The sequence below is a fragment of the Amblyomma americanum genome, chromosome 3, assembly GCF_052857255.1.
Source record: "Amblyomma americanum isolate KBUSLIRL-KWMA chromosome 3, ASM5285725v1, whole genome shotgun sequence".
NCBI classification, from domain to species: Eukaryota; Metazoa; Arthropoda; class Arachnida; order Ixodida; family Ixodidae; genus Amblyomma; species Amblyomma americanum.
In genome coordinates this window covers 219,997,993-220,019,498 of record NC_135499.1, presented here as the reverse complement: position 1 = coordinate 220,019,498, position 21,506 = coordinate 219,997,993, and the positions used below count along the sequence as shown (strand labels likewise).

Below are 21,506 nucleotides of genomic sequence, written 5' to 3'. Positions count from 1 at the left end.
GACACAAGCGACATTTTGGCCTTTCACTTTATTTTACTGAGAAACAAACGCGGCGACATTTAAAGACGCTTTCATGCTCAGACTGTTGTTTCGTTACGAAAACAGTACAGGGCACGAATGCTTCCCAAAAGCCTTCCATATTTGTTGGGTGACATAACGTACAGGTACTTTGGTGGGATATATATATATATATATATATATATATATATATATATATATATATATATATATATATATATATATATATATATATATATATATATATATATATATATATATATATTGTAGGGGTGTGTTTATTCGGTGAACCCAGATGATTCCAGCCGCTCAGGGGAGACTCGCAGCGAAGCGTCAGGCGTGGCGAAAGAGCAAGGCAGCGAACAACTTCTTCGTCCTTGAGAGCGGCAGCACGCGACGCATGTCAGTGGTTATATCGATGAAGATTACCACACTACAGTTTCCCCCCCCGGGCAGAGAAGGAGCCATCCTGGCGACTCATGGTGCCGAAAGGACAGACGGATCGTAGTAGGGCTTGATTCGGTCCACATGAACTATTTCGCGTCCACGGCGACGCAAGTCCGCAGATGGCGTAACGGGCTCAACTACGTAGTTCACAGGAGATGTTTTTTGAAGCACTCGGTATGGACCGTGATACCGAGCAAGAAGCTTCTTTGACAGGCCGGCGGTTGTGGCAGGAACCCAGAGCCACACCAGGGAGTTGGGCGCATATGAAGGCGCCTCACCAGTGTCACGATGGTGTTTTTGTTGCCATTGATTTTCCTTTGTGAGCGAACGAGCGAGCTGACGGCATTCTTCTGCATACTGGGCGGCGTCCGAGAGTGGCGTCGATTCAGAAACATCAGGGCGGTAGGGAAAAAGCGCGTCCATTGTGCAGGTTGGCTCGCGCCCGTAAAGAAGAAAAAAGGGAGAGAATCCAGTGGTGGTCTGTATCGCAGTGTTGTACGCGTAGGTTACGAAGGGAAGAACGTGGTCCCACACTGTAAAAAAAGTGTGTAAAATTACAGGCGTTTTTGCAGAAATTTACTGTTGCCGCACGGAAAAAATCTGTTACTGGAAAAAACAGAAAGGTGATCAAGCAAAAAAACAGACATTTTCTGTTTTTGACCGCCGTGGTCTAGTCACGTGCGTCTCTATTAAGAAGTAAGCTACGAATAATGCACCTGAACACCTTAAAAACATCCGTTTATTTTTTAAAGCCTAGAGTGTAGTAAACTAAATTTTTCGCACAACTAATACTATGTGATTGCTTTTGATGCGGAGCTGCACTTCGCAAGATGACTTCCGCATGAAGAGGGGTTTGGTGTCTTCGTGCATCGATTTATTCGTTTCATTTGGAAAGGTGAGTGAACAAACAATCTCTGCCACTTGATACAGACAGTGTGATTTGCTTTGTGTCACCGGTGGAAATCTCTAAACTATATTGTAGATGTTGCGTGCGATGGAGGTGGATTACTGTAGCGAAATATTAAGGCATGGGCACATAGCTCGCATCTCACTAAATAGCGGGAAAGCCCTAGCCCTGCGTAACTTTCATCCTCCGCCTTGCGGTTTCAAGCTGCCTACGCTCCGTAAACTGTTCATGGTGAAGGTGCAGCTTTGACACGCAGTTAAAAGTTAAAACGAACAGGACGAGCGCTCACGCGCGAATCACTTGCCGCCGCGGACGCCGCCGTAGCGGCAAGCGTCGTGTGTCTATTCCATATTTCATTGTGCTAGCTTCTAAATCGTGCCGCGGCCTCGCTACCGCAACCACGCAGCCCTTAATTTTCATCGCATTCACGATTGCCTCTAAAGGCTATCTGAAATCTTTGCAGCGTGTTTTAACGTGGTGTGTGCGTTAAATTTGAGATCTGCCAGGGCTCGGGTTCTCGCTTGAGCTTCAGCTCGCGGCATTGGCCGCCGCGCCGACTGTCGTCATTCGGCCGGCGCATCGGCCACTCGCGCGAGCCGAACCAGTCTCGCGAGATTCCAGCCCTGCGTCAGCTTGTTGTTTCGAATGCAGCGGCATCGCATCTTGCTCACGCGGAGCTACGGCTGAGCGGAGGCCGTTCGGCTCACGGTATCTTTGAACTCACGAGTGTTCAGACTCTGCATGCGTACGCGAACTTTCTCGAGTAAACAAAGCTACGGTCTTGGCCCTTGCCTAGCTGTCGACAAGCAACGTCGACCCGGAGGTGGATCGTTCGTTTCCAGCTTTGCGGTTGCTACGCGGCCTGCGCTCCCCCGTGTATTGCGGTGGAGCATGTCTTCGCCTCAGTAGGCTCGGCGGCCTGGTCGCCGCCGCTGTATCGGCATAAGCGTCAAATAGATTCCACACGGCTTTTGCTATGGCTGTGAAATATAATCGGAAAATTTTAATGTTGAATATGCTGTTTGATCTGTTTGTCGGCTAATGAGACTACCATATTGGACTATATCACGTATTACGGACAGTTCTGGACGGTGAGATGCATGTTATGCGGGGAACGGGTCGTCGGTCACCCGCACGTGTCAGTTCTCTTCGGAGGCTGGCGCAGAATTGCAAACGGCGTAGATGCTTGACAGCATGCTTAAATTACAATGAAATGAACACTACCTGAACTCGAGGTAGTAAAGGACTAAATACTGACACTTAATTACCGACCCTTAATTAGCGATAAACAATTAGTGAATAAAATGGCTATAAATGCTCCGAATGTAATCAGACAAACGGTATTTGACCTGGAGGTAGTAAAGGAGAAATGGTGACCTCTGATAAGTGACCCTTCATTAGTCAAAAGCAATTAGGAAATTAAATTACCAGAAAATCAACCAAATCAACAGTACTTGAACTTGACATAATAATGTAACAATTAGTAGTACCTGACTAGTGACCGCTAATTAGTGAAGAGTAATTAGTGACTTAAATAACCAAAATTCTCCGAACGTAATCAAATTAACAGTACTTGAACTGGACATTGCAGAGGACTAAATATACTTGTATTGAATAAAACTGATTACTTATAATCAGTTTTGGTCCAGTTTGGCTGAGGTCAATTTTTGGGTGAACCATGCTGAAATTTGGCGGTGGCCCGGGCACCAAATTCCAAGTTAACTCATGTTCGGGTCATGGTTGACCCTGGTTATGGCTATCATGTATAGGCACAGTGTCATCACTATGCTTGGCTAACTGTTATAGTGTTCCTATGCAGCTGCTGCTATGCAGCTGCTTCACAAGTAAGCAAGAGCAGAATTTTCTTGGGGTAGGAACCTCCGGATTAGTGCTTTCGCGCTAAAAAACTGGCAGAAATGCATTCACAACCTGAGCGGAAGGCTCCCGGCCTTTGTAAAGTAGTAGATACTAACTTAAGGCATCCGCAATCACGCTGCAGCTCAGTCAAGAGAGCCTGTAACTAAGCCAAAATAAAACCGCAATCATCACGCACTAGTGCATGGCCGCGGTATTCAAAGCAAATGCGACGATAGAAGTACAACGTGGACTAGCTAACACTGATCATCCATTTACTTTGCGTGACAGATGCATATATCAGAGAACAAGCCTAAATAACAGCTCCTATGTAAGGCACTGTTTGGGTTTCAGTATAAAAAAAGAAAACGACTTCTACCATGTTCAGGACAGGTGTGTTCAAGCTTATGTATTCAAATGCATGCTGTTCACAGTACAAATTAGTATCTACGGTGCTGCTATACTAATTGGTTGAAAGTCAGCATGCGAGGCGTCTCCCAATTAATGATTGATCATACTGAGCTCAAGGCAATTTTTTTCTAACGTATGTACAATCGTGGTAGCGCAGGAAGGATGAGCATCACGATCGACAAAAAATGTACAATTAAGGCGACGCGTTAAAGCCGAAAAATAAGAAAGGTGGCTTACTTCCTGCTGTGGCGGCAAGAACTAGTGGCGCAGGTTAAGTGCACATCTCCCATACTCCCATACTCTCCCAGTTTCTATCCTTGTATAGCTAACAATCTTAAAGTTATGTGGATAAAAATTTAATTATTTCCATTCTGGTTTTTTCAGCGATGTACTCCTGCAGCATATGCAGCAACATTACTTCGTCCCTCTCTTCCTTCTACAAGCACATCGCTTTGCACAAAAATGTGAACCAGTTCCGCGTCAAGTGCCCTTTTCGAAGTTGTTGCAAGACGTTCCGTAAAGTCGGCAGCGTGTACAGCCACATATGCCGTGAACACAGACAAGCACGACGTGCAGAAGGCGAAAGCCGCAGTGCTATAACTGTTCACAGATGTGACTTCGTGTGCTCTGTGGATGCCTGCATTCAGCTCTGCAAAGATTATAAATCTCTTGTGGCACACTTGAAATGTCACATTACAGAAGGGACAGAGGTGAAGTGCCCATTTCAGAACTGCAGCAAAGCGTACAAGAACAAGGCTTCTTTCTCCTCCCACCTTTCACGCTACCACGTAAAGGCCACAAACTCAGCTCCACAATCGCAGGTTCAAACTATGGTCAGTGCAATTGCTTCAGAAGCTGTCACAGGAAATATTCAGTCTGCTGAGAACTCCTGGGACAACGAGCTTGAAGAAGCTCCAATTGCAAGTACTCATGAAGGTTCCCCCAGAGACTGCCAGGAAACATGCAGTGACGATGTTACTGATGCTTTCGCTCATCTATACCTGAGATTGCTGTCAGAGCGTCACGTTCCTTCATCCACTGTGCAGCTGATAGCAGAGGCTATATATGACATTCAGACCGCTAATGTTTCGATGATGACTTCCATTCTTAAAGCTAGGCTCAAACATGTTGTGTGCAGTGAAGAAGTTGACAAGATAATCGACGAAGCTTTTGAAGCAGATCTTGTCTTAGCTGTGCACAGAGATCCGGGTGGTGTGTTCCGCAGTAAGCACACCCGTAACTTACATTTCAAGAAACGCTTTCTCTTTGTGGAGCCTGTTACAATACTACTGGGAAGAAACAAAAGAAATAGGGATGCAACATTCTATTACGTGCCAGTATTAAAAACACTGGAGGCCATGCTAGAAAATGAAGCTGTGGTTAAGCAGTGTGATGAACTCTTACCAAACACCAACAGAGTAATGAAAGACTTCACCGATGGCAGTGTTTTCAGGTCTATTTTACTTTACAAGGATCATCCAAAAGCGGTAAAGCTAATTCTTTTCCAGGATGCTTTCGAAGTCGTAAACCCACTCGGTTCTGCGAAGAAGAAGCACAAGCTGCTTGCAGTTTATTTAATTCTTGGCAATCTTTATTCATGAAAGAGATGCTCAACTGACTCCATCAAGCTCTGCTTGCTTTGCAGTGAGACTTACTTTAAATACTTTGGTCAAGACAAAATATTTGCACCCCTGATTGATGATCTGAAAAAGCTCGAAGCAGGCACAGTCGTCACTACAAAGGGCACACGTCTGATTGGCACAGTGTGCGCAATCCTCGGTGACAATCTTGGAAGCCATGGAATTGGTGGCTTTGTTGAAAACTTTAGCAATGCAACACACATCTGCAGGTTTTGTTTGGCGGAAAGAAGAGACCTCTTTTCTCCACTTGCATTGTCAGGTGTATTCGAGCTGAGAACACCAGACAATTACAACAGTGCTGTCCTAACCTTAGCAGCCGATAGTTCCTTAAGTGCAGAAAAGGGAGTAAAGTTTAGGTCTTTGTTCAACGATCTGAAGTATTTCGACGTTTGTGCACCAGGGCTTCCCCCTTGTTTGGCACACGATCTTTTTGAAGGCATAGTGTCATTCGACCTTTCTTTGTATATACAATATTTTGTCACAGTTTGTGAGTGAATTTCTCTAGAGGATCTCAATAACCGTATAGGTGGCTTTCTTTTTAAGCACAGCGACCTCAATGACAGACCATGTGAGGTTCCTGTAAAGAAATCACTTGGAGGCCATGCTATTCAGAACTGGAATATGGTTCGTTTTCTTCCCCTCTTCCTAGTCGGTTCCGTTCAGTCTACAGAGAATGAGGTCTGGAAGCAGATTCTGTTGCTGTCAGAAATTGTTCTTTTAGTTACTGCGCCAGCAGTTACAAGTGCAATGGCTATGAGGCTCCAAGATGTCATCGAAGATTACATGACAAGCAGAGCAGCTCTGTTCCCAAATATTCCATTGAGGCCAAAACACCATTACCTTCTTCACTATCCAATGCTTATTATGCAGTTTGGTCCCCTGATCAGATTGTGGACAATGCGATGCGAGAGCAAACACAGCTACTTCAAGAAATGTGCTAGAAATTGTCAAAATTTCAAGAATTTGACGTTGACTTTATCTCAGCGGCATCAGCTTTTCCAAGCTTACAAGAACTCAGGAAGCAGTACTGATGTTCTCGACAATGCATCTACTTTCATGATCGGCCTTTGCAGTCCTGAAATTCAGAACAAAGTTCGGGAAGTTGTTTCTGATGAAGGGGAAATTTTCTCAACACAGCGAGCAACTATTCGGGGTCTGTTGTATGAGTGCAAAATGCTAGTTGTAATGTCACGGCAGAACGGCGAACTAAAGTTTGGGGAAATACAGCTGATCCTGTCAAAAGATGCCCGGCATTTTTTTCTTGTAAAAGCTGTTCGTACATCGTATGAACCAGGAATGCAGTATTTTAACATCTTAAGTAATGACGGTCCAATCAAGTGCATTGAGCTCGACAGCTTGCTTGACAACACACCATTAATTCAGTACAACCTTGCCCGCTGCAGTTATCCTGTTTTTGTTTTGAAGCATGGATTACTTGATGGAGTTTGAACTGTGTTTCAGATAGCTGCAATGGAGTTGGAACAACGAATTTCCAACTGGCTGCCAGCCCTGGACAAGGAGATTGTAGAGCTGACAGTCCAGAAGCTGCAGCAATGTGGTGTAGAGTCCCTGGAACATCTGAAGTATGTGGTTGAAGAGGATTTGCAATTTTTAAAGCCCATCAGCAGAAGGATTCTTCTTGAAAGATTTCACTCAGCGGCTACGCCCAACCCACCAGTGTCACTTTCTCCCAACGACATTCAGTCGCCTACAAGCACACAGTGTGCAAGCTTTTCTACACCTTGGGAGGTTTTCCCACCACAGCTTATGAAGGCTTGCCAAGAAGGGAAGCGTCCAGTAAAGAGCGACTTGAATGAAATGGTACGACTTGTGAGTGACCATATTCTTGCCATAAACAGGAAGCCAGGTCGCAAGATCTTGAGGGCCATCGCAGCTGAAATTGTGAGCCATTACCCGAAGACATTCGAGGACACCCTAAATGGGGCAGTAATTGGCTCGGGTATTGAGACACTCTTGTGGAAACTTGAAAACTGTGTTAACAACAAACGAAGGCCAAGCTCTGAGCAGCCACATCAGTTCGAACCGGACGATGAACTGGACTTGAGTGTCAAACGAGTGAAGATTCAGAGAGACTCATATGGGTGTGTGGCATGGCAACCAAAGCTTCCATCTGACGAGACTGCTGACTCACAGGAGAAGAAAAAAGACGACTTGCTGTCGCAGTTCAGGCTTGCGTTTCCAGATGAGACCATGGTTGCACAGCTCATGTCAGAGACTTATGCATCACAAGGTCAGCTTATCAATGCATCCAAAAATATTCGAGACATTGAGCGAAGCTGGCCATTTCTGTTTCAGGCAAAGCACCTGACCAACCACGTAAACATCTTGCTAGGCTCAAATGTTGCAAAGACTTTCGATGACCGACTAAAGACTGTTGGACGGCAAGTTTTTCGTTACGCACACAGCCAAGTAAAAAAAGAATGTGTGAAGTCTTGTCTCCAAGAAATAGAAGCTGCCAAAACTAACAGGAAGTCAATGGCAGTTGAATACGAAGCCATGCCACTACTACTGCTCGCAATCTTCGGAGAAGACAAAGAGCTGTTCTACAAGCTAACAGAGGTAAAAACTGACAAATGTAGTTTGCATTATTTCCTTGCAGTCGTCGCACGTTAATGCACAATATGAAGTGTCCCATTAATTTATTCCTCCCAATAACCAAGTCAGCACTGCCTTTTATAACAGTAGTGCAGTGATTGTTTTACCCACGTCTCTAACATTTGTACTGAGATAACACAAAAATCTGGAAGTTTTATGTCAACCTTGCCCATAAACAAAAATTTATCCTCAAAGCCAGCAGACTTGCTGCGGTGTGTTTTAGCGTGCGACGCAATGGTAACTCATATTTAAGTGAAATGGCGTCTGTGTTGAGGTCTTAAGGCAACATTTTTCTTTTATTACATGCCATTGACTGATCCTAATGCTAATGCACATGTGAATTGGATTTTTCATATAAGGAGATGGCCAGCGACGATGACTTGGGGGATCTGCCAAGCTGTCCTTTCATCTGCGTGAAAGGTAAGATACTGATGACTGACTAAAGGGGCAGTTCTTAAAAAAATTGCTGAAAAATGCACTATATGGTGCTACCTTGTCCGAAATGCAAATCTTTATTATATTAGACAAATGTATGCAATTTATTAAAAGATACTTCCCGCTGATTGAAATGCTTAATGAGTATTGCTGGCTCGATGTGCCTATCATATATAGGTCAATGCAATCTTCGTCGTTATCCCTTCCTCGTTTTTCACTTATCCTCCTAAACCTAATGGTGATGGACCCACCCCTCTGAATAAAGAGACTTTACGTGGAACTGAAAGACATAATAAAAACAGAAGGACAATGCGAATAATAATGCTTCCTTCCAACTCTTTTCCAGGATGGACTTTTCTCACTGCTAATTCATACACAATCTGCGTGGACACCCATCCAGTGCTTCATGCATCGAAGCCAGATGAGGCCTTCAAGCTGCTGTTCTTTGCCCATTTTGCTTTTAACATCCAGTACCAGAAGGAGACGAGCCTGTGCTTGGAATTCACACAGAGGTAAGAACTGAAGCCAATGTTCACTCACCTGTACACTTGCCTGACGTCACAGCACGCCCTGTGCAAATGCATACTGCAGTCTGCCAATCTTCCAAAACCTTATTTAGAAAAGCGGTTACTACGCTGCTAAACTGAGTGTACGTGAAGAAAATGCACTTCAACTGAAAAGCTTTTTGAACAGTGTGCGTGTTCATCGAGAATATCATACTGTCAATGAAGTTTGCTTATAGAGGTGAAAGTTGGCATTTCTTCAGTTTGGCATTGAACTAGCACTGGGACACAATAATGCTAAAGATATTTGGTAGTGTGCTGTAGTATAGGAGCAGCAGCGAAGAAAATTTGCTTTAAGGTAGGGAGTTTTAGCAACATTGTAGTACAAGAAATTAATAATTGATTTACCATTGACTGACGTAATAACATGCCCTCATTATCCAGTCTCATTTTTCAAAATATGTGTCAAACAGCGAGACGTCATAAAGAAACCTTTTATCTCTATAGTTAACAGTACAGCAGCAGCTTGGGATCACGCCTGTGTGCTGTCTATTAGTTCTGCTGGAAGGCTAATGCAAGAGCATACAGACAAGGATGCATTCTAGTAAAGGTGAATGTCTGAGATCAGGTATTTTGTTTGTTTTGTTATAATAAACCACAACACCAAAAACAAAGCAAGTGACAAGCACGCAACTGTATTATAAACGTTAATTTTTTTTAACCTTTGCAGCCTTCTATTTTAAAAAGTGTGAGAAATGCGCCGGTGCTTTCTATTGTGCTGGATTGTACTGCAAAGTGGACTATATGTACTTCATAAGGATGAATAATTAGACGATTAATCAGCTTAAATTAGCTAACAAACTTTACTATTTCTGCTTTTTAAAGGGAAGGTTGTATTGCAAAATTTATCTGGCAACTTCGAAGGTTAGGCTTATTTTTAAATTTTGTTACTCGGCAATGTATTTCAATGGAAAGCTTGTTCAATTGGCTGGCCCACTTTACCTATCTATACAATGCCGTAACTGCGCATCGTATTCTTGCCGAAATCTAGTTAACTTATACATCATAAAAATACACTAACTGTGCCTGTACTTGCTGCATGCATTAGAAGTGCGAGAAGCGATTTTTCTATGAATATGCAATGGTGGAAAGCTGACTCAACGAGCTTCCGTATGTGTATTTTTGTTGGTCGATGTCTGGAATGATACTGCCATTTAGGAGTATTTAAAAACAGCTCGTATTCAAAGTTGACGACCATCAATTTTTCAACATAACCTACCTTGCTTCTGAGATGAAAAATAGAAAAGTCAGTCAAAGTTAATTATGTAACTACAGATACATTTGAGGCACCTAATGTCTGCCTTGCTGCACAGTCCAGCTCAGAAGACCACACTGACGTAGCTAAGTATTTAAAACATATCTTCAAAAGTGACAAAAATCACCCTGTATATAAAATATCAATCGGAAGGAAAAAATGTCTCTCCCGCTCTTTTTCTGCCGCAACTCACACACACACACACACACACACACACACACACACTTAAGGTAATGGAATCGGGGTATGGATTTCAGGCTGTTTTTTATGAGAGGGGTGCGTCCAGACATGGCAAACCGTTTTAGCAAGGTAGGCAAAAGAGACCTAACGTTTTATTAAAGCACGTTTCTCCTTGTTTTATCCGTTCAATCCTCCTCATTCATAGGGCCACATGTACTGTAGTGGCTATGAGTTCCTAGGGTGCATAAGCTACGAACGAGTCTGACACTTTTATCATTACCCACTGGATCAAAACCTCACTTGTGGAGATGAAAGTCGATCTCAAGTTATTCAATATGTGGTAGCAAAATGAGGTGATCACTGAGAAGCAAGGTGCTTAAATGACTTCAGTAGCATCCTAGGTACTTCTGTTTCCAATGGTACCTGTATGATCGGAAACTCCAACACATGCCTCGTAAACAATGACATTGTAGAAGCATCGTATGCTCTTTCCGCCCAGCACTGCCTGTGAGTCATGCTGATCTGTGGTTGTTGATAAAACGAATCTTGCTACTTTATCGCTATGAGGAGCTTGAAAAGAAGGTTTGAGCAGCAAAGTGACGCCTCACAAAGCTAGAGTTTTATTTCTGGGTGGGAACAGGTAAGATATTAGTGTTTTTTTTTACTTAGCTTTTACCCCTCTTACGTAGCGGATCATATATGAGACCTGATTTTTTTAACACATCCGCCCTTGTCAGAGTGGTTGTGCAAGTGTAGAACGAATATATTTTTGTCTTTCAACTATAAAAATTAAGTTTTTGTGCCTGGTCGTTAGTGATAGCTCGTGGCTCTTTGTTTCAGGGCTATTGCAGGTATTAATCCTGCAAGAGGAACAAAGGTGCAAAAGAATGGCGGGAAGCAGCACTGCCAGTCACCAAGAGTGGCTGCACTCGTAACGGCTTTGAAAGACTATGACTTTTAGATTTTTAGTTTCTGTTGCTTGTGTTGTATAACATTTTATTATGTTGGGCTCAGAAATAGTTTTCGAGCTATAGAAGACTGCTGATGCTGATGTGATTTTCGATTTAATAAAGTGTTCGTTCATATCAAGCTGCTTGGCTTTTGGTTCTCAGGCAATGCTATACTGATGAAAATCAGTGTGTTGTGCAAACGTTTCATATTTAGATATTCTTAAATTACTACACGCAACTTCCCTCGAGCAACGAATTATGTAATATCACACTTTCATTGGTATAAACGACGCAAAGATCGTATTTGTAATTTAATGAGCCCTTGTGCTTGCACAGAAACCGTATTTTGTGCGGGGAAAAAAATTGTAATAAAAGAACAACTAATAGTAAACAGAACATTGCAGGAATTTCAAATATATTTTCTGCAACCCAAAAAGAAAATTGTGTGTAAATTAACAGGGCAGCCAAAAACAGACAACTAAACTCAATTTGCAGTCACAGATTTTCTGTACATGATAGAAAAGAAACATTGTAAAATAACAGAATAACTGAAAACAGAAAAGTGAATTTCACAGATTTTCTGTACATGACAGAAAAGAAACACTGTAAAATAACAGAATAACTGAAAACAGAAAAATGAATTTCACAGACATTTTACAAGCTTTCAGTAAATAATGAGAAAGAAAAACCTGAAAATCACAGACTTGCTTTGAAACAGAAAATGAAATTTCACAGAAATTTTACAGGGATTTTCGGTAAATGATAAAAATCTAACATTGTAAAATAACCGATCAACTGAAAAACGGAAAACAGAACTGTACAGACATTTTCTGGCAGGACAGCTGCCAGAAAATGTCTGTTTTTTTTGGAAAAACTTTTTTACAGTGCAGTTGGAATGAGCGTCGTTGACGTACATGGCCAGCATGTCACTCAGAGTACGGTTGAAGCGTTCTGTCAGGCCATTCGTCTGAGGGTGGTAAGAAGTAGCGGTGCGATGAATGATGCGACATTCTTTCAGTAGGGCCTCGAGAGCGTCGCACAAGAAAACGCGTCCGCGGTCACTGAGCAGTTCCTTCGGAGTCCCGTGGCGAAGAATCAAGTTGTTGAGAATGAACAAAGCAACGTCTCTTGCAGAGGCAGAGGGTAACGGTGATGTTTCAGTGTAGCGAGTCAGATGGTCTACTGCCACAATAATCCACCGGTTTCCAGCAGGAGTAGTCGGAAGAGGGCCATAGAGATCTATGCCAACGCGGTCAAACGGACGAGCAGGGCAGGGTAACGGCTGCAACGAAACAGAGGACTTCTGAGGAGTTTTTCGGCGTTGACAAGATTCGCAAGCGCGCACGAAATGTCTTACGAAGCGGTACATTCCACGCCAGTAAAATCGCAGACGTAGGCGTGTGTAGGTTTTCAATACGCCACCGTGAGCACATTGTGGGTCACCATGGTACGCAGCACAAATGTCGGCGCGGAGATGACGCGGGATGACTAGAAGCCACTTCCGTCCATCAAGCAAATAATTGCGGCGATAGAGAAGACCGTCACGAATGGAGAAGTGGTGTGCTTGGCGGACGAGCGCTTTGGAGGAATGACCGGGAGTAGGACTTGAGAGAAAATTCAAAAGTGCATTGATCCAGGGGTCATTCCGCTGCTCGGTAGCCATGTCGATAGTTGTAAGAGTCGACATATCGTAGGCACAGACGTGGTCAGACGAATTATCTCTAGGCAATGGTGAGCGGGAAAGAGCATCCGCGTCCGTATGCTTCAGCCCTGATCGATAAATGACATGAATGTCAAACTCCTGGAGACGAAGAGCCCAGCGAGCAAGGCGACCGGATGGGTCTTTCAGAGAGGCAAGCCAGCACAAAGCGTGGTGATCGGTCACAACGTAAAACGGTCGACCATACACATAAGGACGAAATTTTCCGATAGCCCAAATAATGGCCAAACATTCCCTTTCTGTGACTGAATAATTAGATTCTGCCTTTGTCAATGTTCGGCTGGCGTATGCCACAACATACTCGCTGTAACCAGGCTTACGTTGGGTAAGGACGGCACCAAGCCCAATACCGCTGGCATCAGTGTGGATCTCCGTAGGCGCAGCCGGATCAAAGTGGCGTAGAATGGGCGGCGAAACCAAAAGGCGGCGTAAAGTGTCAAAGGCTTTATCGCAGGCTGGAGTCCAGGCGGAAAGGTCGGAGCTGCCGGCAAGGAGCTGGGTCAGAGGAGCGATGATAGAGGCGAAGTTCAAGATGAAACGTCGAAAGTAGGAGCAGAGGCCGATAAAGCTCCGAAGCTGCTTCAGGGAGGTTGGCTTCGGGAACTCTGCAACTGCGCGAAGTTTGGTGGGGTCGGGAAGAATGCCGTCCTTAGAAACTACGTGGCCTAAAATTGTGAGTTTTCGAGCGGCAAAGTGGCACTTCTTCAAATTCAACTGAAGCCCAGCGCCGGCGAGACACGTGAGGACATCCTTTAGGCGGAGAAGGTGAGAAGAAAAGTCGGCAGAAAAAACTACGATGTCGTCCAGATAACAAAGACAGGTCTGCCACTTGAGTCCACGAAGAACAGTGTCCATCAGGCGCTCGAAAGTAGCCGGGGCATTGCAGAGGCCAAAGGGCATAACGTTGAACTCGTATAATCCATCCGGTGTTATAAAGGCAGTTTTCGAGCGGTCATTATCAGCCATCGGTACCTGCCAGTAGCCGGAGCGCAAATCCAAAGAGGAGAAATACTCGGCTCCCTGTAAACAGTCCAAGGCGTCGTCGATTCGCGGCAAAGGATAGACATCTTTGCGCGTGATTTTGTTAAGCCTACGGTAATCGACGCAAAACCGGATGGAACCATCTTTCTTGGTGACCAAAACAACCGGAGAAGCCCATGGACTGTTAGATGGCTGTATGACGCCCCGGCGAAGCATGTCGTCCACGTTGTCAGCAATGACTTGGCGCTCAGAGGCCGACACGCGATAAGGACGCTGTCGTAAAGGTGCGTTTGTACCAGTGTCGATTGCGTGCGTAACGACAGACGTGCGACCCAGAGCAGTGTGAGGAAGGTCGAAGGCAGAAGTGAAGTTCTGTAGAAGAGCAGCGAGTTGATCGCGTTGTGCGGGTGGGAGATCTGCGTCAATAGCTTGTTGAAGAACATCGGGTGGTGTCGAAGCGGTCGCTGTATCGCAAGAGCTGAGCACATTAACGTCTAATGAAGTAGGCGTTGCAGGAAGAGTATTTACAAGCGCGGGATCAAGTTCTTCAATACGACCGAGACACTCGCCGCGTAGCAGGACGGACGGGCACGAAAATGGATTTGAGACGTATATTGCACTAAGGCCATCTTCGATCTTGAGGACCGCAAATGGAAGCAGGAGGCAGGGATGGCGTGAAGCGGCGTCGGAAGGTGTGAAGAAGACAGTCGAACTAATAACGCTTTCACAGGAGAGTGGAACGAGGGCAGCAGAAAATGGAGGAATGTCTGTGTCACTGGCGACGAGGAGTTTTGCAGGCCGGGTAGGGACGTCACACAAGACGGTATCACAAAGAGGTAAAAAGGAAACTTCCGCGCGGGCGCAGTCAATAACGGCATGATGAGTGGAAAGGAAATCGTAGCCCAGGATGATGTCGTGTGAGCAGCGAGACAGTACAATAAACTCGATGGTGTATAAGACGTCTTCGATGAGAACACGGGCCGTGCACGCCGCTGAGGGATGAATGCGCTGTGATGAGGCGGTGCGAAGCGAAAAGTCGGAAAGTGCGGTGGTCACCTTACGAAGACGACGGCAAAGAGCTTCACTGATGACTGATACGGCAGCGCCCGTGTCGACTAGAGCGAGTACTGCGACGCCGTCGACAAACACTTGAATTACGTTAGTGGGAGAACACCGAGGACTTGAAGAGTTCGAACCAAGCGCAGTTCTTGCCCCGGGAACTGCGACTGTTAGTTTCCCTCAACGGTGCCGGTAGAACGTCGGAGTGGGGACGGGGAACGGCGACGAGGGGAAGGTGATCGGCGAGCTGTGTACGTTTGATTGTCACGAGATACAAATTCGGAACTGGGCGGATTTCTCGGCGAGGGCTGGTCTGTATTGTAGGAGTAGTTCCATAGTTCAGGTCGAGAAGGTGGAAGGCGTTGGCGGCAAAGGCGTGCGACATGGCCCGGCAGCCCGCAAGAGTAGCAGATTGGTCGGTTGTCCGCGGTACGCCAAGGGTTCGTAGGGCGTTGGCGTACCCTTGGAATAGGGACGTGGAATGCAGACCCAGGCAAAGGCGAAGGAAGGTTGGAAGGAGCGGCCTGGTAGGAAAGAGATGCTGATGGCATGAGCGGCCTGGCCGCAACTTGGGCGTAAGTCAGTGGTGCCGTTACTTGCGCTGGCACGGGGCTGGGCGGCAGCACAGGGCTGGGCGGGAGCATGGAGCTGGGAGGAAGAACGTCAGCGATGTGATCTTGAACGGCACGCCGTATGGTAGGGGCCAAAGACGGAGCCATGTCAGGAACAAGGCGGCCACTATCCTGTAACTGAGGGACCAGCGATAGCTGGCGGGCGACCTCTTCTCGAACGAAGGCTTTGATTTGCTGAAGTAAAGGGCTGTCCTCTGATGGGGTAGAACCGCCCAGCGCAAGTGTAGAGATGGCGTCGTCTCTAACACCGGACCGCCGGGTAGAAGCGCGCTTCTTACGAAGCACGTCGTAGCTCTGGCAAAGCTTGATCACGTCACGCACCGTGGCAGGATTTTTTACCCAGAGCATTTGGCACGCGTCGTCAGAGATGCCTTTCATGATGTTCTCGATCTTATCCGCTTCAGTCATTAGCGGATCGACACGCTTGCATAGGTCCACGATGTCCTCTATATAACTAGTGAACGACTCATCGACTTGCTGAGTGCGCTCACGCAAGCGTTGTTCTGCCCGGAGCTTGCGAACTGCAGGGCGGCCGAACACTTCTGCAAAATTCTTTTTAAATGCAGACCAAGATGGCAGGTCTGCCTCATGGTTGCGAAACCAGAGGTTCGCCACGTCAGTCAGATAAAAGATTACATTGCTTAGCTTGATAGCGTCGTCCCATCTGTTGTAGCTACTGACGCGCTCATATGCCGCCAACCAATCGTCGACGTCCTGGTCGGCTGTGCCACTGAAGAAGCACGGATCACGCTGCCGTAGAGCTCCAGAACACAGCACGGTGGTTGGGAGGGGCGACGATGTCGTGGCAGTGTCATCCGGCATGCTGGAAGCAGAGGGTAACGTGCGGCTTCTTAGTTCCAGGGTGGACGGGAACGTACCCAGCAGCACCTGCACCAATTGTAGGGGTGTGTTTATTCGGTGAACCCAGATGATTCCAGCCGCTCAGGGGAGACTCGCAGCGAAGCGTCAGGCGTGGCGAAAGAGCAAGGCAGCGAACAACTTCTTCGTCCTTGAGAGCGGCAGCACGCGACGCATGTCAGTGGTTATATCGATGAAGATTACCACACTACAATATATATATATATATATATATATATATATATATATATATATATATATATATATAAATACACGCACACACAAAACCGTGCCCGTGCCACAAGTTTTGTTCACCGCAACATGAAACGATACCAAACGCCTGAAATATTGTTCGGGTCGGCTACGCGGCCGCTGACATAAAACGAATCTTTTTCCTGTCAGTGTGCCAGAGGTCCTAATTCTTCCGAAGATTTCCTGAAATTTCTCCTAATGGTCTCTTAGCACGCTCGGGCGTAAAGCTCTGGTAGCTCGTGGCGTTCAGAGCAAGCAGCAAGAAGCCTTGGTTCACGCAGCCGTTGTCACAACCGCGACGCATGAGACGGTGGAGGCGGGCAAGTCATTAGAGGACGCAACGAAGGTGTACAGCGCACGAGTGCCTAGCCGGATCCGAGCTTCCATCACATGCGCGCTCGCTCAACAAATGAGCTCCCGCTCTTTGCTTGTCCACCGGGGGCAGATTTGGCGACCTATTTTTGGGGCGAGAACGGTCTCGTGGAACGAACAATAACACTGTTGATCCCGGCGAACTCCGTAACTGGGGGGATTTTCCTCCTCTTGCCGAGACCTGCATCTGAGCAGCTATGGTTTGTTTTGATTTCGTGCCCTGGGCGCCTTATTAGGAGGAGGTCCTTTTCCCTTTGTTCAATTTGTTTGGCTTCCTTGCGCGATGGACCGCGCATATATAGCCTCTCTCGGCGTACAACTTGTGGGCGGCTGTCGTAGCAACCTCGTTGTTCCCTGGACAGGTGTTGCGCTACTCTGAATTCAACCTGAGTGCCATTCTCGTGATGAGAATTAGTATATTAACAAGCCTTGCTTAATGTTGCTGCGTCGCCAGGTGTCATAAGCGATGCCTCATTGAAATGTACACTTAGTGCAGAAAAGCTTTGTGATTATGGTCTGCCTTAGCGCTTTGCTATGCAGGGGAGTGGCATTCAGGCGACGGATCGAAAAATTACGGCCCGGTCGCACTGTCGTTGCGACGGTAATCGCAGCCGCCGTTTCACATGCCAACGATTTCTGTCGGTGCCGTCGGCACCCTAGCGTCGGTGCGTCTTTTCAGTGGACGAAAATTCATCGGCTTCAGTAAATGTCAAACATCGGGACAGGCGTTGATTTCGTAATCATGGGCAATAATATTGATCCGTGATGTATTATTATGTTCAACGAAACGTTTTCGAGATTTTCCTGTCATGTCGCTGAAAGGCCGTTTCACATGATGCGATTGTTGCCGCAGCGCAGTGCGATTTCTGCCGCTGTGCGACAGAAATGCGCGTCGTTCTCGTCGCAGGGCCACTGCGACAGACTTTCAACAAGTTGGTCGCATTGTCGCAGCGTCGGTGCGGTCGCAGCGATGGCCACAGTAGTCAGCCAATAGGAGTTCAGCGACATGACAGGAAAATCTCGAAAACGTCTTATTGAACTTAATAATACATCACAGCTCAATATTATTACCCATGATTACGAAATCAACGCCTGCCACGATGTTTGACATTTATTGCAGCCGAAGAATTTTCGGCCACTGAAAGGCCGCACGGACGCTAGGGCGCTGGTGCCGACGGCACCGACTGTATTCATCGTTGGCATGTGAAACGGCGGCTGCGATTACCGTCGCAACGACAGTGCGACCGGGCCGTAATTTTTCGGTCCCGTCGCACCATGTGAAACAGGCTGAACTCGTATTGGCTGACTACTGTGGCCATCGCTGCGACAGTGCGACCAACTTTTTGAAAGTCTGTCGCAGTGGCCCTGCGACGAGAACGACGCGCATTTCTGTCGCACACCGGCAGAAATCGCACTGCGCTGCGGCAACAATCGCATCATGTGAAACGGCCAATAGTCTAAAAAAGAAAGGGCACCCCATGGTGCCCCACGGCGGGATGGCGTCTCTCCTACTACGGCAGTGCACACCTCGCGAACCGCTAACGCGTATCTGCACCTGGTCGGTTGACGTGTGCTGTATATGCGCTAGCGAAACTGCTGCCCCGTTAGTTCTTGAATCGTGTGTCGGTGCCGAGTCGTCCACGGAGAACAGAAGCAGCGCTGCCGCGAGGAGGAACGCGTCTCGCCGAGCGTGCAGGAGTTGCTGGAAGCGTTTATTCCATGCGGCAAACGGTAATGCGCGTGGACCCCTGTACATTGCCACTGTAAAGAATGAAACCAAAAAGAAAAAGGTCACCATCGCTCAGGTATTTGACCTTTCGCACCGTCTTTGGCTGGCTTCATGCGCTCAAAACGAAGGGAAATAAACATCCGGTTACTGGAGTCGGAAGTTTTGTGCTCATCGTTGTCCGCAATAATGCTATAAGAATACGTAACTCAAAATAGCCTTTGTGCATTTTCGCCCTGTCTATTGTCCGACGGACGACGAGTTTCCATATAAACGAAAATACGTAATGAAAGAATGATGTCCAGGAAAACTGTCAATAATTCGAGTTGTCAGTATTAAAGCCGCCGTATTAACGGGGCACGACTTATATGAACGTCGTGTACTGTATGCCGTATGCTCTTCGGTAATGTGGGAAAGTTTCCTCTCCTAGAAGAGATTTAGATCACCGCAGTTTCTTTCGGGGGACCCACGAGGAGCAAAATAGGACCAAAACAGCGTACAGTTGCCGTCGCATGCGCTGTGCTGCTTCGTATAGTGTTCGACTGAGGAGATTGGAAGAAGCGGTCACGTGCACTACAAAGCACATACAGTCTGGAGAAAGATGGGCGTCCGCCGTCCCCGACCTGCACTGTTGATGACGGGCGAGTTTATCGCGATTAGTGGCGGCCGGCACATCGCGAAGCGATGACATTTTTGGTAACCTCCTCGCCCCCACTCAGCGTGGGCCGCAACCGTGTATTTAGCCGCGTCTGTCGCATGCCCAGCCGGAGAGGAATTCGAGCCGACGCCGTACTGGCCTCCCTCGGACGAGATTTCGTCTGTTATTATTCAATCGGCCCCGGCTAATGTCCGCCGGGCGATTAAGCCGACCGAGTGGCGCCCGTGACCGCGTGGTGAACTGCGGCTGGCCCCGACGAAAAGGAAGACAAAATGCGAGCGACGGCACCAGAGGTCGCCGCGGCCCGCAACGGAGGGAAAGGAAACGAGCAAAAAAACGACGCCGGTGATCATTCGAAGGATGGTCGTTAATGGATTTGATGTCTGTCTGCCATGCTCTTGATATGGCGGCGGCTTTCTGTTTTGCGTGACGTCGCAGCGATGGTCTTTCCGCGCCGCAGTTACGCGCCTCGCGTGTGCCCGCAGGCGTCGGTCGCGTTGTCATCACCGCTCGTTGTGAAGAGGAGCGCGGCCATTTCGCGGAGGGGAGGCAGAGAGGCTGCGCGTATGCCAATTAGGCGCTGACCAGCGGTTGCGGCCGCCGCACATTTTTCTTGTCGTTTCGTCGCCTGCCACAAATGTCAGCTATTTGATGTCTGCTCGGGCAGGCAGGCTCTGAAAAGGCGGCCGTCCCCCGCCCATTTCCTCGCGCGCGGATGCCCCGGAGAAATCTGCGAGCCTCGGGTCTGTGCACACGTGCGTACAGTATGCACTCGCCGAGGGCGAAAACAAATTAACGAACGGAAGTGAAATTAAGAGCTCCATTGTTAGCGGACGCTTCTGAAAGCCGCTGTCGACTTATCGCATCGAAGGGTGCGGAGGGGGAGAGCCCTTGCGAAAGACGCTTCGGAACAGCCTCTGCCTTCTTAGCATGCCCATGTGTGTCGTGACAGCTCCGCATGCAAGATATGCCAGCCCGGTTACTTCCTTCGACCGTGCCCCCTCCTCCTCCACCTCCTCCGCAACCACTACACCTTTGTTCTTCATTTTCTTTCTCCTGAGCGGCCAACTGCCGTAGCGGGGGACATTAATCCGTTGTCAAGGGCCATCTCGGTGATTGCGAGTTGTCGGCGTCGATTTCGACCCATGTTCAACGATGCGAGATGAAAGCGGCGGCTGCCCTTTTCCCCGCGAAACAATGAAGCATAAAAAGGCGCTATAAAAGGCTGGACTCTGTGCACACAGAATATATACGGCTGGCTGTGCCTCTCAATGCGGCCGACGTGCCAAGAGTCACGCTAATCGACTCGCCGTGGTGTCTTCATGTACGGTCCGCCTCGACAAATGCGTGCAGCGTTGCCGGGGCTGGAGGCGACGTCGCCTATAGTGGGGCCCCTTTCCAAAAGCTGCGCGCGACTGAAAACGTTCGCAGTTGTCCTTCACTCTTGCTCTGCCTTACCGTTGCTGGCAACAATACGAGCAGCCGGTCACCGATTTCTCCTGCGTGCCAACTGCCCTCTGAATTCGCCCCGTCATTCCAGCTCTTGGTTCGGTAACGGTGCGCCGCTCTTTGGCAAGGCCGCGTATAGTCGCGCCCCTCTGCGTCGCTGCTCATGCGGCACGTTTAACGGACCTTCTCTTCTTGTCCCCTTCCGATATTAACTGCATTTTTTTTTTTCGGCCACCGCGCTATGCGCTTCGTAGCGGCGTTGAATTTTCTTTCGGGTGTCTGTTCCTGGCCCGCTACAAGATCTCCGTTCTGTCCTGACGGCGTACGCGCACCATTATAAAACTTGTACCTCGGCGCAGCAACAGCTTCCTTGTCGTGGAGGGGCTGGTCGCGCCGCATATAGCTGCGCGTGTCGTGATATAAAATTGTTGCCTGCTCGGTCGGCAACATATTGAGATTGCCGGCAGGTTTGGTTCGTTGCCGGAACGTTGCATATCGACGAGGGTCGGAGGCGACGGCAATC

The 21,506-nt window shown here is 47.5% G+C and overlaps 2 protein-coding genes across 5 annotated transcripts in view; both read left to right on the top strand.

Moving 5' to 3' along the window:
* Window positions 1-21,506, top strand: part of LOC144126119 (AT-rich interactive domain-containing protein 3C-like) — a 270,128-nt gene that overhangs the window by 83,565 nt on the left and 165,057 nt on the right. The gene's annotated exons all lie outside the window — the stretch shown is intronic.
* Window positions 1,016-11,413, top strand: LOC144126118 (uncharacterized). The gene is made up of 5 exons (XM_077660076.1): window positions 1,016-1,360; window positions 6,739-7,857; window positions 8,253-8,313; window positions 8,675-8,840; window positions 11,167-11,413. Exons 1-5 carry the CDS (start codon window positions 1,274-1,276, stop codon window positions 11,285-11,287), a joined length of 1,554 nt encoding a protein of 517 aa, XP_077516202.1. The 5' UTR covers window positions 1,016-1,273; the 3' UTR covers window positions 11,288-11,413.

Coding starts and splice junctions, on each gene's coding strand:
- LOC144126118 (XM_077660076.1), top strand. CDS start 1,274: ATGCGGAGCTGCACTTCGCAAGATGACTTCCGCATGAAGAGGGGTTTG. Junction 7,858..8,252: donor TGTTCTACAAGCTAACAGAG/GTAAAAACTGAC, acceptor TTTTCATATAAG/GAGATGGCCAGCGACGATGA. Junction 8,841..11,166: donor TGCTTGGAATTCACACAGAG/GTAAGAACTGAA, acceptor TCTTTGTTTCAG/GGCTATTGCAGGTATTAATC.